Source organism: Megalops cyprinoides, chromosome 16 (genome assembly GCF_013368585.1).
Source record: "Megalops cyprinoides isolate fMegCyp1 chromosome 16, fMegCyp1.pri, whole genome shotgun sequence".
NCBI lineage: Eukaryota > Metazoa > Chordata > Actinopteri > Elopiformes > Megalopidae > Megalops > Megalops cyprinoides.
The window spans coordinates 8,222,731-8,250,113 of NC_050598.1; the positions used below are offsets into that span (position 1 = coordinate 8,222,731).

The 27,383-nt window shown below is 47.1% G+C and overlaps 1 protein-coding gene across 1 annotated transcript in view; it reads right to left on the minus strand.

Annotated features, from left to right (window-relative positions):
- LOC118791596 (phosphatidylinositol-binding clathrin assembly protein-like) overlaps positions 1 to 23,860 on the minus strand; it is a 33,449-nt gene extending 9,589 nt beyond the window's left edge. The window contains exons 1-11 of the mRNA XM_036549014.1: positions 22,686 to 23,860; positions 15,304 to 15,446; positions 9,167 to 9,242; positions 8,836 to 8,938; positions 8,480 to 8,573; positions 7,856 to 7,967; positions 7,195 to 7,301; positions 5,053 to 5,094; positions 2,779 to 2,864; positions 1,956 to 2,079; positions 409 to 548 (exon numbers count right to left, since the gene is read on the minus strand). Coding sequence (XP_036404907.1) covers positions 409 to 548; positions 1,956 to 2,079; positions 2,779 to 2,864; positions 5,053 to 5,094; positions 7,195 to 7,301; positions 7,856 to 7,967; positions 8,480 to 8,573; positions 8,836 to 8,938; positions 9,167 to 9,242; positions 15,304 to 15,446; positions 22,686 to 22,815 — 1,157 coding nt within the window. The 5' untranslated portion in view covers positions 22,816 to 23,860. The remainder of the gene's footprint in view (positions 1 to 408; positions 549 to 1,955; positions 2,080 to 2,778; positions 2,865 to 5,052; positions 5,095 to 7,194; positions 7,302 to 7,855; positions 7,968 to 8,479; positions 8,574 to 8,835; positions 8,939 to 9,166; positions 9,243 to 15,303; positions 15,447 to 22,685) is intronic.
- Between the last annotated feature and the right edge of the window lie 3,523 nt (positions 23,861 to 27,383).

The following is a 27,383-nucleotide window of genomic DNA, read 5'->3' on the forward strand; positions in this document are numbered from 1 at the left end:
TGAGGTCAGGGCCCTGTGCTGACCACTGCAATGTTCTGATGCGATTCTCCACAAACCATGCACAGTCACATACATTTTCCTGCAATCAGATGGGGGTCCCATGACTTTTGGTATGATAGCGTATTTCAGCTTAGTCAGCTGCCTCATTTCAGCACACGCTTGTTTTTCAGGGAAGCATGAACAGTAGCAGTAGCAACTTCTAAGGCATAGAAGGCCTGGCATTAGAGCCGGTAACATTCGTGTGTGGTTCATGTTAGAGCCGGTGACAGTCATGCATCCCCCTGGTACTAGCAGGAGTAGCAACCATAAAGGTTACAACCTGGACGTGCGGTCTGACCTGAACTCCTCCACAACAAACCCGACATGCACAGACTCTGCAGTTCCCTTTAGACACATGCTCTGGCACACCTGTTGGTGGAGGGGGTGGGGGCAGGGTTGGGGTTGGAGAAGAGGTCCATGCCGGCGCTGTGGCTGTTGGAGCTGCTGATGGACTGCGTGCTGGGGGACGCCGCGGGGGTCTGCATACTGATCTCCTTCAGGCGCTGGTCCTGCGGGACAGAGCGCACACACTGCTCAGCACAGAGGGACACACACAACCGCACACACTGCTCAGCACACAGAGACACACACAACCGCACACACTGCTCAGCACAGAGAGACACACACAACCGCACACACTGCTCAGCACAGAGAGACACACACAACCGCACACACTGCTCAGCACACAGAGACACACACAACCGCACACACTGCTCAGCACAGAGAGACACACACAAGGAGCAAGCCGTGGGGCCCGGCGGGGCTCCGGCACAGGAGCGAGCCGCGGGGCTCCAGCACCGGGGCGCCAGGTTAGGGCCCTCAGGTACGTAACGGCACCAGAGTCGCCGAGGCAACAGCCTCTCCCAGAGGAGCGCGATGCAGTCACTGTCAGAGCAGAGGATTCGGAGAGCAGAGCGCGGCACCACCGCAGGACCCCGCTTCCCCTGCTGACCGCAAGGAAGCACCTTTCCGAAGGACGGACACACACACACACACACACACACACACACACAACCTCATTTCCCACCCTTTATGAGTCATGTGTACGCCAGATACAACACTTGTGACTGCAGACACGCTTGCTGTATCGTTTAACCTTTCCAAGCTGCTTATCAGCATGCATCTCACTCCAGGTGCGTTTACCCGGCTCAGCCGTTCACGAACCTGTGCATCCGAGCCACGCGAGCACCGGTCTGGCTGCTCCGTGCGAGACGTACGCACCGGAGAACTGACGGGGGAGTTTTGGGTAGCTGAGGGTAATGATTGACGGAGACGGGGAACGAGGGCACACCGGGTAAACGTCACATCAGGGCAGCGCCAGGACGTGCTGTTCTTGGGACGAGGGCATGCTCTGGCCAAGTTTTACGTTCAACTTTTTTTTTTTTTTTTTTTTACCTCTAGAGAACTGAATCTCCTTTTCCATAATGGTATACACGCAGAGGGGTGGGGGGGGTATCGCTTCAGAAAGACAGCCGGGCGAACGGGGGCGGCTTCCTCCACGCCTCGTTTGACGTGTCACTTCAAAGGCTCGATGTATGTTTAAAAAGCTTTGATATTTTACTGGAGTTACCCGTTTCCATCAGCCTAATGCTCCATCTCAGACGCATTCATGCCCATTTTCTTTAATGTTGACACAAGCCTGAGTTTCTTATTAGAATAAATACTGTCACTTTTTTTAAATGTTGACTTGGGAAGAGTATAAATAGAGACTGCTGCTAGGCATTCCGCCAGCAATACATACTTCAAAAAAAGTATCTGAAACAGTTTTGTCATAACTTACACCAGTTTTTGATTTGTTTCTATAAAATGAGCTACTTGTAGATTTTTTTTATGCCCCCTGAAAGCTCTTGGTGGAAGTCCAGCCAGTGAAAGTGTAAGAGAGAGTGTGAGTGTGTGTCTGTGAAACCCTTCCCTACCTTGAGGCTCTGCAGCCGGGCCTGCTCCTCCTCCAGAGCCTGCTGCTTCTCCCTCTCGTCCATGCGGCTGAAGGACATCCCCGTGTTGGACAGAGAGGACACGGCGTTGGACAGGGTGCTGGCCCTACAGGGGAGGACAGCGCAGGGGCTGACAGCGGAACCACAGGAACACAGACCCCCTCCAACAACGCAGACACTGTGGCCTACTACCAGTGCGTGAACCGTGCAGCTGACATTAAAGGGTAGGGTACACTGTGCTTAAACGTAGCACAATGAATAAGAACGAGCAAGCACTGCGTATGGAGGAAAGCCTTCACCCATCCCCCAAAAACTGGATGTTTGCTAACTATTAATGCATATTAATTGGTAAAATGTTAACTATTTAAAAAAGGACCTCTCTCTCTTTCATCAAGTTTAAATCTTCCAATAGCTGACCTACCTCAATCAAACGCCATTTAACTGCCACAATTGCCATTATCTGTGTGGAAGTGCTGAACTGTCAATGTGAACCAGCTGATCAGGCTCATAAAAGCAGGTGTGTGTGTGGAGAGGTGGCTCACCTGAGCAGCGTGCTCATGCTTGGCTCAAATCTGCTTTAATTTTTACTTTAAAATAATTTTTTCAAGTTTCAACACTGCAACATGCAGCGCTCTGTAATTACCTGCAACGTACACAGGTATTGTAGATGGCTGTACCATACTAGCAGAAGAGTATAGAGGTGTACTCATGTACTATGAAGTGCTTTGCTATTGAATGCTGTACTGCTACAATGCACTGCACCAAGCCGCAATGCCCAGCACTCAGCCTCTTCATCATACTGTACCTGCTGGCTGCTGAGAACTCCTTGGTTTTCTTGCCCTCCAGAGAAGCCAGGTGCTGCTCCAGGGCTTCCAGGAGGCTGCTGGGGGCCTGTGGGTGAGGATGGGCGGGGCGGGGCAGGGCAGGGGGGTGTAGGGGAAAAGGGGAAGGGGTGAGACACCACACAGCTCAGAGCACAGGTCACACACACACGCACACACACACACGCACACACACGCACACACACGCACACACACGCACACACACGCACACGCGTGCGCCTCACACCCATTACTGTTCAATCCCTGCAGGCATCCCACGATGCATTACCTTCCCCGAAATAATCATGGTTACATGCCTCGAGTAGAGCGGTATTAGCTTAACAAGCTTCTGGGAAAATGACCAAGAAAAAATTTCTTTAAAAAACAGTACAAAGAGTACCAAGGCAGGGGAGGGTTGAGCCTAACGCATGCACTCGGCAGGCCCAGGTCTCATGCGAGCATATACACAGGCCTGGGACGTCTCACTGGCTCTGGCTGTATTGTTATATTTAGGTGGAGGGAGATTCCCAGCTAAGCATTCACTCACATAACTGAAAGGATTTTGGCTCTGACCCACAGGAGTGTGTATATGCATTACACATACATACATAATACGTACAGTCGGCATTTCGCTTCCATTTTCTTTCCTATCGGTGTCTGCCTTTTAGCTTTTAGTTTTTGTAAGAAAACAATTGATGAATAGGCAGAAAGTCAAAACAGCTTGAGTTTAACTGAAACCATGATGGTACACTGAGGAATTTCTGTTGGCTAATACAGTTTTAATGTCTGCCCATTCGTTTGCATCTTTGCCATCCTTCAGTGTTGCCAGGGCATTAAGTCAATGGGCCTAGCGGTTGTATGCGCATAAGGAGCACAGGGACCATAGGATCACTTTGGTTCATTTCTTTCGCAGTACTTTCTGATATGATACACTGAAGGTCCCTGCTTTAACGTGACTCCAGCACAGACCTAGTGAAGACTGTCTGCCTGTGTGCCACAAATGGCAGGATATCTACCGACACAATCACTTAATTAGAAAAAATGCCCAGGCAGCTAATCTCTAAACCTTAGCAAAGAACCTGGAAGCCAAAGCAGGTAAACTATAGTACAGACAGATTTCTCAGATTGTTAAATTCAAAAAGAGAGGAAAAAAACACTCAATGTTTTTTGTTTTTCCCATTTTCATCTTTTTTTTTAACTGAGAAATGCAAAAAAAGAGAGACTGATTATAATTATTAAAAATTAAGAAGCAGAAAGAACAAAAAAGGGGGGGAACAGAAAAAGGAAAAACAGGGAAAAGGAATCCTTCAAGAAATAATCATTCGCTGCTCTCCCCACAGCTATTTCAACAAGATGGCTTTAGATAAAATGCTAAGATGTTCCATCTCCAAGTGCCACAGCTAACACCCTATTCTGACGTATGTTCTTTGAAGTGGAGGGGAAATTAGGAAATGAGGAGCTCGGGTCTGTCAGCTGCGTGACACTGAGGATGTGGTTCATGTCCAGCACAATACGCAAATAAATCACGATAAAACCTGAACGTTTCCCACGTGAGGATCGAGTCCGGGCCAAAGAATGCGGACTGCATGCACACACGGAGTTGAAAACGCTTGCGCAAGCAGCACATGTCCGTGTTAGTGTGGACAAGGGTAGCTAGCTGTGTTTTTTCTCCCTGAATCTGGGCACAAGCAGTGCTGGTTCTGCCAAACACAAAACATATGTAACATATGCATCACCTACAACGTATGACCCTTTAGGCGTCTGCAAAGGAACAGCAGAGGTCCTGATAAGTAACCACCATCACATTTCACTTCAGTTGTTAACAATCAGACTTAAGTCTGTCTTCTTACAAAGCTTATATTCCATCCTTAAATATCTAACTCCTTTCAATACAGATCAGTGCTACAGCAGAAGATGACAATTACTGTAACATTAACCATATGGGACCTTGGTCCACAGTAAATTTAAAGTGAGGGATGTTCTCAACTTCTAATGGACTCGATACTGGGTTTGCAAGACTAAATTTATTTTAAATGAGAAGGCAAAGAGAGCAACAACCAAATTAGGATCGCTAGTTCTACCAGCTGTATGTGAGAATCCAAAGCCAGCAGCTCGGAGAGGGTGATATTGGGGAGAGAGAGAGAGAAGGGGGAGGGAGAGAGATAAGGGGCGAGGGGTGGAAGGCTGTAGGGTGAGTAGGGAATGACAGCGTTTAGAATGGAGCCACATGGCGAAATCGAGATGAAATGTACACTGACCTGCGTTAGATCTGGGATGTCACCCTGATCAATTCCAACTTGCTGTGTCACAAAAAGGAGGGGGGGCGAACGGAACCAAAGCCAAAACAACAACAACAGAACACAAAAAACGAAAAGGGGGTGGGGGGGGGAGGAGGGGGGGAGGGGGGAGGGATAAGGAAAGAAAAAAATATAACAAAAAGGATCATTACTTCATGCAGTGACAGTGAAAACAAAAACAACAGAAAAAAAGGGGTTCTTGCATGCTCTCTCACACACACAAACACACATACACACACACACACACACACACACACACACACTCACACACTCACACATGTACACACACAGAAGACTGGATTGAAATGGGTTTGCACACTGAAATGTCTTGGACTAGCATAGAACTGCAGTTGAACTGGTGATATGCGGTACTCATGTAACCACGGAAGGTGGGAAACAATTAAAAAAAAAAAAAAAAAAGGAATGAAATTAAAAAAAGAACGCTCAACTAATGCTGACATTCAAAGAAAGAAAAATACTACACAAGAGACACACGGGGCAAACACATTCGTTGACAAAATACTGTGCCACCGAAATCAATTTTAGTCAGGTCTGAAATCGACCCCCTCCACCCCAGCCCCACAGAACAACCCTAGTAATAAAAACCCGACCGCATCAATCAAAGAGAAGGAAAATGTCATAGCCTTTAAAAACATGTCAGAGGAAAATCTACAAACACCGTGGCATAGAGGGAAAGCTGGGATCTAAGCACAGGATGGCTGGAAAAGGAAGGAAAGAAGGCTTGCGCTCAGGTGCGCTTACGTTAATCACTGTCACAGAGAAGGGTTTGGGGGGGGGGACTGGGGGCCGGGGGCCTTGGCGAGCATCATGGGAGCTTGTAGATACAGTGCCCTCCATTTACTCCGTCCATCCTTATTTTGGGGAGAGGGAAGGTGGTCATAAGCCGTTTGATGCTGTCAGACCAGTCTAGTGGAGACAGGACATATAAAGGTAGCCTGGGATGCCCCACAACCTAATGGAAACCCTGTCCCTGAGGCCACGGCTGCCAGTCCCTGTTACGAGGGATCAGGCCAGCGGAAGAGCTCTCCGGCTGAGAGCTGCCCCTCCATTCTGCGGAAGCGAGCCAGCCATCCTTTCAGAAAAAGCACCTCAGAGGAAATCTGGGAGGGATTTTTAAGGAAAAAAAGGCCATGCAGATGATAGAGATAGGACCAAGAAGAACAGCTTGCACTCGATGAGGGTTAAAAATACAGAGATAAGAAGGAACGCTGCCCCCTCCCCCCTCCCCCTCCCCCTCCCCCTCCCCCTCCCTCCCTCCCTCCCCAGTGGGTTTTTGTGCAGGAAAGGAGGCCACGTCTCTCACAAGTCCATGCAAACACAGAGCATCAGGCACCAGGCAGGCCGCGGAAGGAGAGGCTGCAGAGGGGGCCCGCGTCACCCACAGACTGGATCCCCGTCACACAGCAACACAGGGACACCCCACACGCCACCCAGCCTGTGCTGCCGTCTCCCCTCAGGAAAGAGGGGGTCAAGGTCACTCCTTTCAGGAGGCACGTCCTCGGCACCTTACCCATGGACTGTACCAGGGGTGTGCAATGTTTATCAAAGGAACACCTATACAATAAAACTACATCTACAACTACAACTTTTGGTGTACTTTCTCAGGTGAAGTTCCTATGAGTGGCACGTTACAGATGCTGCTACAGCTTCATGGTGGTGCTGCGTTACTGAGGCGTTGGCGTGCTGTTCTGAGAGTGCTGGGTTCACAAGCGCTAAGCAGGTCTCAGAACAACCCGGTTAACAAGGCAAACCTGCAGGGGGCGTTTAACCGAGTGAACACACGCTACTCCTGGCTCAGTTTGGCTCACAGGTCTGAAACCGGACAGGGCCGGGTTGATTTCGTGAGGCGAGCGTCAGCCTGGGGCTGTGTGACGTGGGGCAGGATCCAGCCGTGACTGTTGTCGATGGGCGGGGCAGCCGGTTTAAGGACACCCGGTCTGAGAAGGTTAAGTTTTGGCTGAGAGAGGAGGATAAGGACCTCTTTGGTCACATTGTCTCCGCAGATCCTCTTCCTCTCTCTCCCAATGTCTCGCTACAATCACCGACCCCCCTCACCACCACCAAATACAGGAGAAACTCTACCTCGGCCACTTTGAGAAACTCTGACAGCTTGGTCATCCTGTAGAGAAACTTCTTGTAAATGTCCAGAGCGTCTTTGCACTGGTTCTTCTTCATATCAAAATATTTCTCTGGAGGGGTGGGAAAAAAAATAAAGAATTTCAGCCGTTAGGATTATAACTGAAGCTTGTGAGTTTCCAAGCTTCTTTACATTGAGCGGGTAACCGAAAGTTCTTTTCTGCTGGGAGGTCATTCAGCTGTATCGGAAAACTACTAGCAGCTGAGTGCTGGTCCATTATGTGTAAGCATGTCCAAATGCACTTCCTCAGACGCTGATGGAACTCAAGTCATTCATTATTCAGCTGCCCTTTAGACATGCATCTCAAGGATGGCCATCATGTCAAATCCTTGTATGCACATATGCACACAGTACTTACAAGCCTACAGTTACAGCTGAGGACATTATGTCTGGCAAAGAATAAGTAATTGCCTACTAAATGGCACTCCTAGGACCACAGCCTAAAAGGTCACCCTATACCTGAAGCACAATGAAAGTGAATTAAGTGAACGCAAACCTCGTATATTCAATGAAAAAAAGATCTGCAAACACACTTCATGTAAATCCTTTTTGCTCTTCCTTAAGAAAACCCTGGGAGGTAAATGGGAAGGGACGTTCAGTCTTTACCCAGCAGATTAATGACACCCTCGTTATAGGCCGCAAAGAGGCGGATGGAGTCTTTGAAGAGCAGCATGAAGGCAGCGTTGATGACTCCATTGGTCAGCTCATTGGGATTGGCCTGTGTGAGGAATTAGAGGGGTATTGTAAAGAATGCCCGCACAAGCAAACTCACCTTTCACCTGCCTCTCACACACACAGATACCTGAAATCTCTCTGAAACGCACACACCTACATACAGTCCAAACACACACCTCTCAGGCATACATAAGCCTTATTTGTTTTATTTAACCTTTATTTAACCTGGTTGGTGAACTGAGAACTTAGTGTGCTTTTTAGTGACAACCTAAGGAAGCAAGGGTGTTAGGGAATGCAAGGGACTGCGTAGCTATCACCTGTAGGGGGGGGTGATTAAAGGGCCGGATACAGACAGCCACGATTTGGGAATTCTTACACACTCGTGGTTCACACTTGGCCCACAGGTGCTAGCATATATGTATGAACACACTTGAATCGTTCATAATTGCCGCATTTCGTTCTCAAGGGACAGTCGCTGTGTTAAACAGGTGTATGAGACGGTGTGGAGGTGCCTGTGAGGGGCTGGACTGGTCGTGAAGAACACCGCGGCCGCACCTGGAAGTCCAGCAGTGCATCCAGCTGGTTCTGGATGATGGGGAGGGTCTTGATCAGCTTCTCCGTGTTCATGGTCCGCATGACACCATCGATGCTGTCAGAGAGGAGGGGAGAGAAACACGGCCAGGGCGTCAAGTTTCTTCACCTCGGGAGCTTTCCCCGGTTCCTTCATTCACTATAATGTCCTCTGTGAAACCTCAGCTACATCACTTTCCAAGGGGACACCGTTCACAAATAACACATCATTTTGACTAAATGTAACAATACAGCGTCACCAACAGGGAAGTCAGAATAGACATTTATTCAGTATGTGTGTGACGCGTTTCGTTGCAGAGGCAATACGACCCCTCTCTCACCCCCTCTTCATCTTGGTGAAGTCCACAGCCACCAGTCTGTAGGAGAGAGCCTTTTCATTCAGATATCTGCTGTAGCGTCTGATGAAAGTTGACATGTCATAGCCTGGAAGAGAAAGCAAACCTTCACGCCCAGTTCCAGCAAAAGAAGGCTTTTATGAAGAGCTGCCCTGGGATTCACGGATAGTTCTTTTACGTACAGAACAAGGCTTTGAAAGAACAAGTAGTCACCTTATCTTGTGCAGGCACTGTGGGTATGAGTGTCTGCGTTGGGGGAGGGCGAGTGTCTGTAGCTTAAAAAGGGAGATTATAAAAACATATTATACTAGCCTACCTTGCAAAGCACCTTTATCCAAGAAGTTGTTCAGGTTGAAAAGCGTGTTTCGAGAGGCCAGGTACTGGATAAACCGCTGTCGAGGGAACACAGAGAAAGCATCAAAAGAGGAAGAAGGAAAGATTAATCAGATTCTTTCTCACCAGAGGTTAGGTCACAAAAACAGTATGGTGCCCTCTCGTCTGTGTGTGTGCATGTGTGTGTGTATGTCAGTTTGCAAGCACATCAACACACGAGAACCTCTTTGGAGTTTTCGGAGGGAAACAGCCACTCAATGCCCGTATTCTTATGCCCCTGCAGAATTCACAAAACGACACCATTCTCTGACTTATTAGAGTAACAAGAGCCTGCTATCCCAGCCCCCCTCTCTCTCCGCCAGGCATGTTCAGCCACAGTGGGAAACGGCGGTGGGAATCCCCCCATGAAGAGAAGGCTGCTCTGCACAGACACAACCACTCTGTCCGTGCCCCCCCCCCCCCGCACTCCGTCTGCGCAGATAAGGAGCTGTCCGACGGTCGAGGAATGCAGGGGTTTCACGCCTGACGCACGCTACCTGGCTGAGAGACCGCTATCGCTATCTCTCGCAGACACGCCCAGAGGACCGCGAGAGGAAATTAGAGAGCTCACACAGGCGCGGGAGTCAACCTCTCTCTCCCTTAAGTCAACAAACACTTTCTCAAGTACAGAAACTCAAGTCGGCTGCCTCAAAGGCAAGAAACAGGGAAGAGGACGATTTTAATACGAAGGACAGGTTTCACAGCTGAGGGAGAAGGCACTCGGTGGATTCGGGAGAAGGGGTCAGGTTCTTGCCCGCGGTGAAAGATATTCAGCCACTGTAACTTCCTCCTGGTTTTTTAAAGTTTGTTGTTTTCGGCACCTTGCGACCTCAAATAACTTTGCCTTTGGTCAAACTGAACCCGTTCCAATTGGGTTTTTTCGAGAAACAACAGTAGTCCTCGAAAAGCCAGGCCAGGTCAACATTCTTGGCCTCTCAGAGAACCTACTAAAGCAAACTTCTTTATGTGGGACGCCTTTCCATAGCTACTGCTGAAAATCTGAGCAATGCACTGAGCGTTGCTCGAGGGGAGGGGGAGGTGGGGGAGGCACAATGGATATGACAGATCAGCAGATTCCAAGATCTGCTACTGCGAGAGCTCTATTCGTTTTTTTTTTTTTTAAATTATATTCTAAGCAGATCAGTTATGTGGAGCAGTGGTAAGTTCCCTGGTTTTTGGTTGGTTTGTGTTATGAATGATGAGCTGGACAGTGTTTATCAGTGTTTCTCAACACTGAGGGTGAGATACTTGACTTGAACTGTGACGCTTACAAGAGCAGTACAAACGAGAACAGAATCTGTAAATGTGAGCACTCTGGACAGGAGCATGTGCTGAGCAAATATAAAAACATCACGATAGCCTGTTATGTAGTACGCAACTACATTCTCAGACTGAAGACCATGCATAATTGATGCCACCGCTTAACTGGGGCGGCTCTGTTCACTCCGCGGCCGCACTTTGACCAGATCCTGTACGCGGCCTTATCATTACTGCTGTCTGAAATGTTTGTCCCAAACACTCGGCACCCTGTGTATTTTTGGACTGGGACGCCTGCCCACCGCGGGGCCGTTGCTCTCAAGTCGCCTCTGAACGGCAGGAAGCGTGTCGCTGGGGACGGTTTTCAAAGCCTTTGGTACACACAACTTGGCTGGAAACCGCCTCCGAGATCTTTGACAGTCAGGGACACAAACTAACACTCCCATGAACCAGGCTGGGGTCATTCGCAAGAAATCGTGGAGGCCTCTTCCTGGGAGAGGCCACGAGTGGTTGAACACGAGCTGACCCGGTCACTCACTCGCTGAACGTCTCGAATGCGGTCGATTCAAGCAGAGGGGGCACGTTTGTTTTGCCAGACAACATTGGGCAGGATCGGCCACTGGCACGACAGCCCGTCGGAGGACTGGACTTCGACCTGGACAACAGTGAACCCCACGCAGGACACTGTTGCTGTCCCTATGAGCGAAGCACTTCACCTGAATTGCTTCAGTAAATATCCAGCCAGATAAACAGGCAATGTGTAATTCAGCAACACACGCAATTTCAACTGAACACATAATTCTAGTTACGTTATCATACATACTGCGACAATAACTAACTGGTGTGTATCAGACAACAACGCCGGTGCTCCAATAACAAAATGGAAAAAAAAATAGTTTTATATTAATACTGTTCAACACTCGATTCGTTTTTAGTCAAATCGTTTCTATGGATACAGGCTCTGCAGTTAATATGGTCAAAAATAAGCTGAAGTCAGCCGCTTACCACAGAGGCCACAGAACTTTTAGCTCATGCTATTGTCTTCAGCCCACAGCATCTTTCTGAGGCAGCCATTACTGCAAACCAAAACTTGCACCGAGTCTGTGCTCTATTTAAATGCAATGTTAGACTCTGAGTATTTGTAAAAAGTAGCATTGACAATCATGAATGTAATGAAATTCAATCATTGCCTGTGAAATTAATGAAATATGAATTGAATAAAATCTATTTACATAAGGGCAACAACCAATCAAATTATATAACGCAAAATAAAAGTTAAACCCTTTTCACTTGTCATTAATGTACTTATCACTAAGGGCAAGACAAAGGCAAAGCAATAGGTGAGTAAGTCCTCAGACGTTTGATATTCCCCGCACATAACGAATCATGCCGTTAATCAGGTGTAGGCGAACGCTACGTGGGTGTCAATTTTGTTGCGCCTGTCTGTCACAGGTGGGAGGTTTTATGCAAATGAAGAGGTGACTACACTGCTGTTGTCACGGTTGCTACATCTGGTGGCAAAAAAAGAGTGGCATATTTTTTTCACTTTTCATTCATTTTCAATGAAAGGATTACTAGGCAATGCGGGTACTTGCTGCGAGGAGGAATGGCCTTGTGTTTGCCACGAGCGGAATAGGATGAGGAGACGGTGTACTATGAATTCCCGTTTCTCAGAAATGAGAAACTAACACAGACTAGCTCGTTATTCAACCACCAAGGCTGCGACGGAAACGATCCCTGTTAACGAAATTCAGTTCCGCTGCCAGCATTCGACGCTGCGTCATATTGGAAGTGCTGGGCCTTTTGAAGAGCTACGTACGGTTTGTATTGGCTGCCGTTCACTTTTCATGACAGTACAGGCAATTGAGCATGGCAGCGCAGGCAGTTTCTTTTCGACACCAACACGCCTTTGTCGTTCGTCAGGTCTATCGGGTGGTTGGCTCGCAAGCTTGCGTGTAGCTGTCGCGGAGAACGGTTTGGAACCTCGTCTCCCCATTTATGTCTCCCTGCCTTAGCGTGTTCTGTAAACAAGCCTATCACAGCCACAGAAAACTGATAATTACGCGCTACAGCATGATGACACGATTGAAGATATTTTTTTTTTTGTCTTTTTGGTGTCATGTCTGGCAGCTGGTGAGAAAGCCTATCTCAGAAGAGCCTTTTTTTTGTTTTGTTTTGTTATCTGGGTGTTAGCAGCCTGACCCAGCCCTGAAGGCAGTCCTCGCAGGCGTGTAGATACGCACACACGCACACGGGCTCTGCTATCTCTGCATGGCCGGTGCCCCTCAGCCGAGTGCGGTATCTCTCTCCCCGGCTCCGCACGCCCAACACCCCCCCGCCGCCCCGCCAGCCAGCCGTCTCGGCTCAGAGTTCGCAGCGCGGCTTCACAACGTCGTCGTCTCGGCCTGAGCATCCTAACGCTTCCATACCTTCACATTTCCCCGTGGGCCTTAACACGCAATCTATTTATAGAGCAGCAGTTCACGTGTGGCACCAGGTTGAAGGGTTTGAGAGCAGCGCCCTGAGGGTAGCTCAAACCTGACCCCCCCTTCTCCCCTTGACACCCCTCCAGAGCTGTTTCTCATGGCCGCAGTGCCCGTGTGCTTAATGACTGCAGTGCAATGCTGTCCCTCAGTGCCAACTCTGTGGGCATCCAGGCCTGCCCTCTTTGAGCCATTCAGGGGTCAGCGCCCGCCAGCACCGGTTTAACAGACCATCAGCTCAGTAAACCTTAATGAGCACGCTGGCACTGTGGCTGGCACTGTGAGACCTCTCACCACGCCCTTAGCAAAACTCCACGCAGAGATACGAGCTCCTCCTGCTTTCTCCGACTCTGCTCCCCCTCAGAGTTATGCAAAGTCCTCCTGTCATTCATTCTCTTGTCAGCAGTTTCATTTTTCTCTTTCTTACTTCCTTTTTTTTTTGGTCTCGCTGGAATGCAGTTCTAGTGACGTCACTCTTACAATGTACCATTCAGTATCTAGGACATCAGCAGGGTGACTCAGAACCCACACACACACACACACACACACACACACACACACACACACACACACACACACACACACACACACACACACACACACACAAGCTCGCTATGACAGCAGGAATACATTACGTAATGTAGGAACAATCAGCAGTTTACCCCTCCCACCTGCGCGCATGCACACTCTAAAATAGCACTAATCTCCCTGGTGCCCTCAGAGTATCGCCACCTCCGCTCAAGGTAAGGCGCAGTGCCGGCTGCCGCCGCACGTCCTTCGCCGCGACACCCTTCGTGACGACAGCGTCTGGTCAGCCTTGAACGAGAACTGACCGGCTTGATAATCGTGTCTATATTTTAATAACCGCTTTCGGAACGCTGCGCCACTATAATTTGAATAACACAAAACGGCACCTTCGCATAAAACGGTGGGTACCGTTTGCCCCCCCCCCCTCGCAGTACGGCCTCTCTCAGGTGCGGGCGGGTGGAAGACACCCAGAGGCCCCTGTAGCTCAAGCCGCCCGGCAGCCTGGGGCAGATTCACCTGTGAAGGATACCTGTGTGGGAGGCCGCTCTCCGCGCCCCCAGCATGCTGCCTGGACCTCCCTGAATACTCTCTGCTCACACACAGAGGCCTGCTCCCACTTGCACCCGCACGCCCACAATAAAGCAAGAGTTTCCCTGCACGCTTCCAAAAAGAACAGCAGGGCTTCCCCTCGATCGTTATTATTGTCATGTTGTTGCCGCTACATGGGAATGAAAGTTGTTTGGCGAGTGTGGGGAGGGGGGGTGGCGGGAAGGGGGGGCAGCCGCAAAGTTGTTTGGTTCGCTATCTGCCTCCGCGGATGACAGCTGCAACAGAACCAGTTTTCCCTCTCCCTCCTTAGCCAAAAGCGAGACAGCCATTTATCAAAGGCGTGATTTATCAAACGGTCCGCCGGGTGGACCGACCTGCGCCCGACAATATCTGCTTTTCCCCCTCTGCCTCTCAATCTTGGTCGAAATAAATCTGAGCACTGAAATAAATGGAATTAATTCAGCCTTTGAGCTCCACAAAGGAGACACGTATCGCTGATCGGTTATGGACTGGGCGATTCAGCAAGAGACAGGGGCGGGCAGCACACCGCTGCCAAGCACAGAGCTTTGCACAGACCGGTGCAGATAACTGATGCAAGAACAGTACTAAATTAAAGTAAGAAAAGAATGCAGACAACCCACTGCACACACAGGCTTTGGGTGAAAGCCAAAAAAAAAAAACTCATGTGAGAGCAGAAAGCGGACGTCTGTATGTAGAAAAAGGTACATGCGTGGGAAAGAGCCTTGCAGAACTAGCTGGGGCATCCAATGATGCGCATTACTAACTCTACACTATAAAGTGAGGGCAAAGGCTGAGCCTATATTCCGTCATTGACCTCAAAACCCAATGACCTAAGACGAGCATAAGGTTTGTCACTTGTGTTTGGATGAATAGGCACTACTTGTTTAGAGGGCTGTTTGGTTTTGTATGTTTAGAGGTGGGGCAATCTGTGTTTGGAGGATGGGTGGGTAACGTGTTAGTGAGAAGGGGTCTATACTGCTATTGATATATTGGTACAGTTTACAGCTGCTTAAGTGTATATAGTGTGATATAGCTGACATAGTGTGCTAGGAGGGCAAGCTGGTACTGTGTAAAAAAGTTGGTTGGTGTTGCATGACTGGAGGGTGGGTTGGTGCTCGGGCGCTGTGTGATTGGAGGAGGGGTTAGTGCTCTGGTGCCGTGTGATTGGAGGATGGACTGGTGCTCCGGTGCTCCAGAGACGTGTGATTGGAGTCCGGGCCAGCGGGGGACGCAGGATGCTCACCTCGTTGCCGTACATCATGAGGTGGTGGGTGGTGATGAGGGCCTTGAAGACCACCACCCAGCTGCTGTTGGCGGTCCTCTCGAAGAGCGTGTCGGCCAGCTGGGGAATGCTCACATTCAGCTCACTGGTGCAGTGGATCAGATCTGTAACCACCCACAGGGCACACAGGTCACGCACAGGGAACAGCCAGACTGACACTGACAAGCACACCTCAACTACAAACCTGCCAGACATTGCAATCACTGTGAATGTCCATTGTAAAGGTACAGCAACAAAAAAAAAAAAAAACACACATACATACCCACATAACTCTTGTTAGGTGAAAGCACTAGAGAAAGAGAATTTTTAATCCATTTTCCATCTACACTAGGACAGATCTTTATGTGCCAGACTCTTCTAGAGCAACTCTAAGGTTCATCCATCTTTATAATGAAGACAGTTGCAAATTTGTTTCAGTTACTTGATTGTGACAAGGGGTCTACATCACTGTCAGGAGCAGACGTGTGTTTTAATGATCACACATGGCAGGAATATTAGTCTTTATGATGATGTGGCCTGCCTGTGTTTTTAGGGCTTGGCTGATTTACGTTTCACAAGTAAACACGGTGGATCAACAGTCCACAGGATCCACTCTGCCTGATTATAATGTTCTATGTTATCTACTTGATTCACCTGTCATTTTCTTACAAATTTCCTCACAGCGGTGTAGGCTGAACCTTTAAAATTAGATGCACAGTGGTCTTTGTGTTTGTATTTACCACATATTTACAAGCATTTGTTACTGAATTTGTTGGTGATCTATTTTATGAGATCTCCACTCAATTTCCAAATATTGTACTTAGACCCTCTTTTCTGCTCCGCTTCATCATTTTCCCACAAAATTACTATGGCAGTTAAAAGAACATGTTGGCTGGTTTACCCACTGGCTTTGCCTCACAAAAATCGTTATCAGACACAAAACACCCACGCCGGTCAAGCCCTTGAAATTTTATCTAATTACATTGAATGTCCTCACTCCTACAGTTAAACACATTCATGGTTTTTTTTCCCCTCTTAGCCCAAATTACGGCTTGAAGCCAACTGCGTCCTCGGGGGCAGAAGAAAGTGTGCTTTAATGCGGGGATGTGTTGAATTCATAACAGATGGAATTCGAAATTTGGACGACTCTGATCACACACCAGTGACAGCCAGATACCCGCAACAGAACAGACCAAATCCTTTACCACACTTTCAGCTGTTCTGACCAACAGAAGGCGAAGCATTTTATCTGAAACAATCTAAAAGGACACTTCCTTTCCCAGAATAAACAAGGCTGCCTGTGGGCACCTACACAAACCTACCCATGATAGATTTCCCTTTTTTTCACCATTTGATTCCTAGTGAAAAGGTTTACAAAGAGAGCGTGTTTTTCCACAAAGAAATACAAATACAAAGTCCTGGCTTTCTGCCTGCACCTGTGAAGGTCAGAGACCTCGGACACAAGTCAAAGAGTGAGGATGAATAGCCAAGCGCACACCATAATAAATGCAGTAACGTAAGCGTTCCAGCAGATGGGGCGAGGGTAACTCGTGAGCTCATCCGTTGTCCCTTGTTCTCAGCCTGCGCGCGGGTAACTGCGAAGAGCCCATTGTTCCGCTGCCGTTTGGACCTGCCGGTACCGGCCGGCGCCCGACACCGAGGGCTCACCCCGGGCCGCTCCCAGCTGCGGCCCGAGCCCATGAGGTCACTCCTCTTCGTCGACTCAGTCACCTCCCCCGTCACGTGACCGGTCACGGGGCGGAGGGGGCGGGGCCGAAAGCGAACTGCAGCATCACAGAGCGCTTAAGAGATAAAAGCTCCCGTGATGCCCGATGAAGGCGCTGACGAAAGCAAAGCGGCAGGAAAAACCTGGAGTGCCTCGCGCTGCAGCGGAACAGAACTCTATCAGTCACCCCCAGTAACGGCAGTGGAGTGACGACACCTACAGCAGGCCCTCTTAAATGGGAAATATCCCACCACCAAGCCAATACATTACATCAGTGATTTGCTCCTGTTATATATTTATCCTAGTCTGGAATTCCAAATATTTGAAGCTGCAAAGTCACCCTTGTTTAAACAGTAACAACAATTATAACAATGCAAAACTAACAGACGTCTGCTGATAACATGGGTAACACCTGCTTGGGAAACTTTTCACTCTGCCCTACATCACTGCATGTAGTGCCACCAGGCAATGAAAACCATGTATAAAGCAGCTAATGATTTAACTCCTGTCCCAATTTCTCCTGGACTCAGACAGACTCAAACAGAATTCACTTAGCTACGCAAACTGAGCCACTTCTTCACCAAGATACAGCAGCCTGCTCTTTAATAAAAATTACCCTACCTCTGCACACAATCATTGGCTGAATTTAGCACTTAACTCAGTACCTTACTGACCTCTTGTAATACTTTGCGATAACAACTCTTAGCGTAGCGTAGCGTAGCTTATTTGGAAGTCACTCAGTAAGAGCGTCTGCTAAAAGATATAATGTAACGTAATGAATTTATAACACATGAGAAACAAGTCAAGACCATAGCAATCTGACAGGATATTACGTTCACCAAACAGCATTACTCTACATACAAAGTTCAGGGATGTACAGGGATGTGGCTACTTGGCAACCAATTTGCACCTCTTATTCATAAATTTAAAGTTCTATTCTGCACAATTCACTCACTGGAAGAACCTTTAGGGGTCCAAGCCAAGCAAAAGTCACCATTGCTACATAAACTGTCAAATACCAGAGCCGACAAAGTTAAAAGTGAAATTTTGAAAAGGCTTCCATGTGTTGGCCTTGCTTAAGAAGTAATTAAGCAATTATGCAGAGGTTCAAGCTTAAAAAAGCAACTGGATGCAACAATTATTCTTTAATGTAACTGTGCTACATGAATACTATGAAATGCATTCTCACAAGCAGACAAAAATTTAACAATCATTTAATATTCGAGATGTCAGCTGAACTGCACTGCTCGACCTACATTACAAATGACACAGGATGCAAGTACAATGAAATGCACATTACATTACTGTCATTTAGCAGAAGCTCTTGTCCAGAGAGACGTACATAGGTTACAGTTTTACATTTTATCCATTTATACAGCTGGATACTTACTGAAGCAATGTGGGTCAAGTACCTTGCCCAAGGGTACAACAGCTCCTTACCACTATGCTACATTGCTGCCCCATGTATGTGAATAACAGCATGCAGTCTTAGCTCTTGAACCTAAAATAGCTGGGTGATGATACATTCAGGCCTCTCTATGCACGGCTAAACAGAGCCACCTCAGGGTCCGGATTCACTCATAAACTGACCTACCCCTAGGGCTGTGGTGTGAGTGTGGCGCACGGGGTCGAGACCCCACTGCCCAGGAGCCAGGAGGAAAGAGCATCTCCATCTGGCCCAGCCGCTGCTCGCAGGCATCGGCCATCAGCGGCTGCCACTTCCCCACGTGCTAAACCCGGGAAGGCCAATTAATTTCAGACAATACAAATTATCAACTACCGAGTCAATTAGGATTCGGCGTGCCCACCTGCTCTGGCCCGGCGCTGCCACCTTAGCAGCAGAGCGCAGCACCATCTGCCTGAGTGACATTGAGACCGTTGTATAACGGTGTAATGCAACGTAATCTGATCTCAGGCATTGTATCACGCTATGACGGTGCTGCCGTTCAGATAACGCTGGAGCCCCAGAGGGAGAAACAGACTTATGTGGACTGCTGCCATCAAAACACGAAAGCAGATTTGAGTAATAAATCGAACAGCTGCATCTGGACCTGCCTGCTGGCTCGCACCTGTGCTCCTGCAAGTTTCATTGCTCGTTTCTGGACACAGCGCTGACCACAGTGCTGTTAAAACTGACCTGACATACGGCAGGAAGTAGTGACATACGGCAGGAAGTAGTGACATATGACAGGAAGGAGCGACATATGACAGGAAGTTGCACCTGGACAGGCCACGCGGGATTTCACGGGAAGTGTTACGACCCGTTCCTCTGGCGGTCATCTGGCGGAACTTCAGCCCGCCCTGTGCTCAGCGTATCTAGGGCGTTGTGTTGCCCCGACGACGAGAACGGGGAGAAGAGGCGGCCACGCGGTTTCCCGCGCCCGCCCGCGGCGGCCATCCCTTTCCTACCCCGGTCGATGCGACGTCTCGGACATGACAGGGGCGATTACGCAAACGTCAGTGAGATGTTCCTCGGCCGCCCTGCCCCGGAGACACAGAGCCTGAATGGAAACGGCGCAAACAGTTCCAAAGACACTTCTCCTCTTCCCCCATAGCTATGGCAGCGATCAATAACAGGACACTGTGGCAGTAATTAAACTCTTGATATATCTGATCTCTCGGATTTAAAAAAGAAGAAAAAAAAAAAAAAAACACAGAGCCAGGAAATAACCTGAGGTTTCAGTCTCCTTTCTGTTCTCAGCCAAGCGACTGTCTTTGAGGCTGCACGCTGCGCACAGCTTCATCAGACAAGGCTCGACCACAGGTTTCCGCCACGTACGGCGAATCGGAGCAGGCAAGCGGCCCAGGCAGCGGCAGACGCAGCGCGAGGGGGCACTCAGAGTCAGACAACAAGCAGGCGACATCAGCCAAAAACACCCACCGTGGCTATAAATACACCCCGGCGAGCACATGGAGGAAAAGAGCTTCAAACGTCCTCGGGGCCAATGCTCTCAAGAGCAAATTAGCTGGAGACCTGCATAAGCCACACAAAAAATTAACACTGCAGCCAGATTTGAAGGCAGAGGGTAAATTCCAGTCAGTAAGGGCGCGAGAGCCACATAAATGGGATTTCTAGAATGGTTCGACCCATAACAAACCATGGTTGAGCGCATGCAACAACTTAAGTGCTATGCAGGACTGACCGCTTGAGAATCTTTCTTCAAATTCAAATGTAGGCCGGTTCTTAATATACTACAGAAGCTGCTCTGATTCTAGGACATAAGGACACTGCGCCCTGTCTGCATTTTCCTTCAGGAGGCTTTATTTATGCAAATCAAACAGGACATCCTGGCAAATCTATGTCTAAGGCTAAAGCTGCGGACACTAAAAAACAGCTGAAATTCCAACAATTCCAGAGCAGGCTGAAATTTGTGGCGTTCTTTTCTACAGCAATTAAGCTGACAAAAATGCACAGAAGCACAAGCGCTGTTCTGATGAGGTTTAGAAATGTGGGCTATAGGAGCAGCGCTTACAGCAGTGCTGTCAAGCTGCTGTTGCTCTGGTTTCTGGGCGTTTAAAAGCTGCAACCTTAGAAACCACAAGCCAAACGAAGCTGCCGTTTCTCACAGGGTGTTTACTAAAGAACCCACAACCCGGGAGGCTAAATGAATTGAAGCTGCACAGAAGCACGAAGCCCGAGTCAGCTAACATCCTTCTTTCACACACATCTCACATGGTTTAGGTCTGCCTGGACACCTGGCTTCACTGCGCTGGTTCCTCAATTACAGGATACTTGCAAGGGACCAATATTGTGTTGCTAAAGCTTTGATACTAGCATTTATGACTTACAATGGTCAAAGAGTCAACATAAAAATCAGTTACAGCTACTGACATTCACTCCCACCCAAATTAATATTTGCACGTCTCAAAATGGCCTAACGGTAATACGTAGTTCAACAGCATGTTTTTCTTGATAATGTCTTTTGCTCGTTACCAATTTCTTGGATTAACTGGGAACAACAGGCACCTTGTGAGCATGGTAGATAACAGTGTTGAACACCTAGATGAGACTAGTTATTTTGTTCTTAGTGGAAGCCATGACAACACTGAAAAGGCATTAGAGAGCTCTGTGCTTAAATGCTGTTTTCACACAGAGGTGGCAAATGAGCAAAAGCAATAATTGACACCTGCCCAAACGACAAGCCCATGAAAAGATGCAGGTTCAAATGAACTCTTTCAAACCATTCACAGTAAAGGAGACCACTGGTGTACTGCAATGTCAATTTATTGGCTATTTTCAAAAGACAGCGAACCAAGTCAGCCATAATTAGTGCTGAAAATGGAAACGTTTTAAGTGGGCATTCTGATCTTTCACATCAGGTTCCATTCTTTCCGTATCGAATCAATTTGTTTCTTATAACGGTAACACACACAGCCCGTTTCTCAGATAACGTGACACTGCCGACAGTTACCGGCTTGTGATTTTTATTTTGTTGTTCTGGCTGTTCTACTGACAGACCCATAGTTGTGCGGCCCAACTTTGCTGCGAATGCGTATGACTATATGCAGCCGTGCGGGTAACCAGTGGTGACAACGACTCACAAACAGAAAACAAAACTAGTTTCACCACATTGCATTGTGCAACTGCTGTGTGTTGTATGATGCACACAATTCTGTCACATAAATGGCTTTAAGGGTGGTTAGGAAACCTCACTACACTATGGATAACGCCCTAACCTTGGGTGGTCCCGTCTTATAACCAGGTTCGTCTGTTTTGGACTAAGAGCTTGGCTTGTATGTAACACAGGGGCAGGATACAGTCGACAGGTAAACCATAACACACAGGTAGTTACACTTGGCCTCGGACGCGGGGTTAAAATATAGATCGTGAACCTGAGCTCAACATGCTTGCACGACAGCTAACATGATTAGTGTTACCGCAGGGAAGTTCCCAGTCGCAGAGTGCCAACGATGGATCTCTCCAGCCGCCCTTTACTGACAGACTAATAGCCAGCAATACGTTTCATCCCCCTTGCCAGATGCATGCATAGCAACGCACCTATGCTTGCTACTTCAAGTGCAGCACAGCTGCTTCGAAGCATATCTACCTACATGCTAGGAAATTACTGCAACAAAATATAACCCAATGATAATACACTGACGATTAGGTCAACAATAGTGCAAGTACATGGTGTGCCGGCTAACCATATAGCTAGATTTCATGGTTACCGTTTGCCAACTAGCTAGCAAGATAATCTAGCCAACTATCTACTGTAGTTGTAGCAGACGCTAGCAAAATGCTAGTTGATGTGGCAATTTTTATTAATTCACCTAATCATTTAATAACTAAAAGGATGTGTATCCTGATAAAATTTTAAACGAGTGAGATGGATTGAGCTAGGTCAACCGGTTGGCTAGCTCTATAGAGGTCGCAAGCCAGCTGATGGACGACTGGAGAAGGGTTGGTCTTCCTGGTCTCCTGACTCCAGATTTACACAGAATTTATCATTTATTCATTAGTAATGTCCAGACAGTGATAAGGATGCGCCATTCATATACATTATGTGTGAGAATGCTAATTAAAACCAAGGAGTTTTTTTTACAGATTACTAGAAGTGAAGTTGGAAATAGCACAAAACGGTGCATTTTCTTTCTGCATACATTTTAGAGTGGTAGCCATCAATGTAACGTTACTCACAATCAAGGTGCTTCTTTTTGGGTCCGCTGACTTCATGTGTCGTGGCCTTGCATACCGCTTTGCTTATAGCCGACCCAGTCATGCTGTGCTGAGCCGCTGCGATCCGATCCGTGATAGACTGCCCAGACATTTTTTAGCCCAGCTGTGTTTTAACTTAGCTAGTTACAACACCTTTAACGAAATAAACACTTGTTCCAACAATATTCCCTAACTGGATTCCGGGGGGCTTTTCTACGTGAAATACCTGACAAAAAATCGTACGCTGAACTGCAAACGATGCACGAAAACATGCGGTGAATATAGAAGGTAGTTAGCTAGCTATCTAGCCAACTAGTTAGGACCGGCTAAGGTTGGGGCTGTTGACTGCACGTATTGTAGTTACAGTGATAACCGGTCACTGCTCAACATTAAATTATTTATCGTTAAGCTATGGTTCGTTGAAAAGAAATCGCAAATAAAAATCGTTGCTTGCTAAGTAGCTAGCTAATGTTAAAGCAGGAACAGGTCTCAGGCTCCAATTTACAAACCGAACTGACAGGACCCCGATTGCAAATTATCATCGTTAACTCGCTACCTTATCTTGACAAGGGAAACGCAGTCAAGTGCCACTAACCTCGCTAGCTGTCTTGCCAGATGACTACCCAGTGTGCTGCCTAAATTATCCCACACAACAAAAATGTATAACAACCAGCTATCCTGCCACCTACCTCACACCTCATAATCTAAGGGACGAAACACCAAGATATCTACCTAATATCACATTAGCTCCCTAGATGAGACTTTCATCTAACTAGGCAGCTAGCCAGCTGAGCTCCCTGTAACAAGCGAGCAGACTGCGATTACAACGTCTGGATCTGATTTTTAAACACTGTTCTGATCCTTAAAATGACATTTTGCAAGACAGCTTTCGTTAACGTTACAGTGAAAAAATGTACAACTAGCTAACTTTGCTAACTAGCTAGCTAACTAACTAGGCACTGTCAGTTCCTGATAGCTGGCTGGATAAATCCTTCTCGGCCTCCTGTTTCGTGTCAGAACCGGGCGCATGAAGTTCAGATATCCTGCCCAGTGGCTCTACCCGTCAGGATCGCAGCTATGCTGTTCCGTCAATTATATTTGACGGTAAATTGCTCAACGCCTTCGCCTCCTTGTCGGCTTTCAGCGATTCCGGTTAATTTCAGAATGTATTACTCCAAACAAAATGGCTGCACGGTAGTCAGGTGATCAGAGGAGGGGTTGATTGGGTGGGAGTGGGAAAACGGAGGGGGCAGGTTAAGGTGGAAATGCGATCAATGACAGCGGGAGCTGCACCCAGCGTTTCCAGCCACATGAATATCGACGTCCAGCTGAATCAAACACAGCGATACCGATTTAATTTTATACGAAGGAGTATCTTGCATTATTTTCTCATGAGTCACAGGTATCCCAATGTAACCATGATGTATGCGCTACGCAGTCTTACTCGCTTACACACGTTTTAAGGTCGTCCTGTAATGTAGATCAAAAGGGTTGTCCTTGATTGACCATTCGTAGGCCTACTACATTTGAGAACATTGCGTGCCTAAAATTGCTGAAGCCCCAACACGCATGTGCGTGAACATACATCATCGGTTCTTTAAAAGATAACATGTAACCGGAGAGAACATTCCACTGATTTTGTAATCGTAGAACATATGATAACATTTCTCCTGCGTTGTTCTTTAACTCTTTATACAATCGACAAATAAATGACCAGTGTTTGGACGCATTCCAGTGTATAGCCAAACTGGGTCATTCCTCACCCTCAGACATTAACCCAAAAAACATGCGCACAGAGTCACCCTGAAAACACTCACATGCATTCATTTAAATGATGCCAAGTAAGGTGAGACCAGTGTCTGAAAATCAAATTGTAATAAATGCTGAAACAGAAGTCTTATCTCATGTGGCTCATGGCCTCATCCCTATTTGTAAGGCTTGACAGTTTAATGTTCAAGCGCACCCCTCAGACCAGAAGCCAGTCGATCTCAGGACCAGTATCCTTATCTGTGTCTTCTCCTACACAGACTGCTGCACATACACATACTCTTGTATGCTGTGCTGAACCCGAGCATCAACCCCCTTGTATGACGCAGCTGAGGTGCTGCCATTGCCCACATTTCCTGTGTGTTCCCAAAATTCCCCAACACCTGCATGGTGGGAGCAGGGCGCAGGCGGGAAAACAGTGCCCACACCCACCGTCTGACAGCAACGATGAGATTTCGTAACTCGTGGGTTTCCGTGACTCAGTTCTGCTGTTCCCTTGACTCAGCTCTGATCTTTGGATTAATGCAATTTCCCTTGTACAGTCAGGTTCCCACTGAAGAGTAAACAGATCGCTTCAAACAGCAAGCCTGTGGCTGCCACCACGTTATCTGCACACGTGCGCAAGAAAGTGTGAGAGCATGTCTGAAAATATTCTTCAGCTTGTGTTTATCCGCCTCTACAAAACGCAGACTCCCACTTAGTTTTTTTATCCTCAATGTGAGGACAGAGGATTAGGGTTAATGCCTTGTGATCTTTGGCATGCAGGTTCACAGAGGTCACAACTTAAGCACCATACACAGCATTCCCTGTTCTAACACCTGTGCTGTACATCTGTGCGCCACCACGGGACAGGCTCCCTCAGCCGCGCCCCAGTCTTAATGCAAGCAGACTGAGCCTAGAGTCTGTAATGGTTACTTGTAGAAACGCTGTCATTCAATTACGAGCCTAACATTAGCCTAACACAGAGCTAGTGTTTTTACAACACGGAACAGGTTGCCGTGCTTTTCACTTTGCTGTAGGGTGTATGGGCCGCTCCTGTGCCTGCTGGGAAAAAAAAGCTGGGCTGCGGTTTGCTTTGCACGAACCTCTGACCAGAGCTACACTGTGCAGTATTCCAAGCTCTGAGTGTGCCTGCGTATTATTCATAAGAAAACATTTCCTGAAGCAAGATAGCACACGCTCACCAACATGCCAGACGGGTCATGTGCAGGAACGGTTTTGGCTCTGGACCATGAACCAGCCTCATGGATGAAAGTGTTTGGTACCCGTCTGTATTATACATTACGTAACACGCACAGCACACTCTGCAATTACAGTGACAGCTCGCAGAGACACAGAAACTGGGTCGAAAGTAACGATAAAGGTCATTTAGCCCCCTCACCCCCTTCCCCCCACTGAGATTCAGCACTGTAGGAAGTGATGAATTTTCAAACACTATGTGACCCCAGAGATAAGTCAACCCAGCAGCCAGCCTATCTTCCGTATTTGTGCTGTTTCTTTTGTGTCTCCTGCCAAATATGGCACTGAAGAAAAAAATATATAACTTACTCCCTTAAATATCTAAAAATCTATCTAGAAACCTAAAACATTACAATACAATACAGTACATAACAAAAGAAATGTAAAGGATACTTTTATCATGTTCATGTTCAGATGGAACTTAATCTCATCTTTAAAGACTCTTGTCCACGCATTGCTTTGAAAATTTCCTTCATAACTGTAAACTCAAAATTTTTTATCTGTTCACAGAGGCTGTTTCAATGTCAACTTGTAATGAGAAAAAATATTTATTCATTAATTTATTTGTCATAATGGACACAAACACTGACTGACATATTTTATGTCATACCTGTTTTGCAAAATTTTATTAACCATGGGAATTGCCAAAATCTTATGCAAGAAGTATATTTCTGCTTACAGCACCTGCTTCTATGTTGTTGAGCTCATTTTAAAAGAAATTATGGAAAAACTACACAAAAATTCACAAAGAAGAGTCAGACGGTATCATTTGGAAATGACAGAAACAGGTGGAAATGGGCACGGGGCAGCAGGTACTCACTGTAAAACCCAGCTCGTAAGTGCTCGCGATTACAACGAGAAGACAGCTCCATCTAGTGGAACAATACAAACACGATCTCCATGGTAACTACAAGCCCATGGCAACTGAGGGTGAGCGCTTCTTACCAGCTAGAAACCACATCATTTCTAAAAGACACGACAGATTCCATATTGTTATAGAATTGACATTTACATTTTTGTCATTCGGCACACGCTGTTACGCAGAGGGCTTTACAGTGTGAGTACAAAAGTGCATCTAATAAAGTCGCATGAAAAGTTATACAAACAGGACTCCGCCAACTATATTCAAACATGCGTCAGTGGCAACACACAGTGCTGAGATCACAAGTGCGTACTTGATTCAACGCGTAAGTGCAACGCAGTATCTCCATTACGTTGTATGCTATAATTACACCATTCCAAGCAGAAAGCTACTACGACTACGTACCCTGTAGTAAAACTACCACTTGTAAAATTACACATAAAACTCAAGAGATAACCCTTAGGTGGGAGGACTGGGGTACAATCTTGAGAGGTGGATCTTCAGCACATAGATCTTGTGTTCCATACGCCAATCACAAATCCATAAAACTGCAATTACTATTCATTGGTCCATAAATGATCTTGTTAAATTGGATTTATATTGAGTACATACAAACATTATATTATGGCAATAAAAAACGAATAGTCAACCTACTAAATTATGTTTTTTCATTGACCCAAAAATACTATATTAAATCATTAGAAGTCATCAGCTTCTGGAATTACTTCTCATTGATATTATTTGCCCCCACTTGAAAATTACACTCTAAACTACTTCATCATTTTAGTTCATTACGTAATTATTTTCTTTTA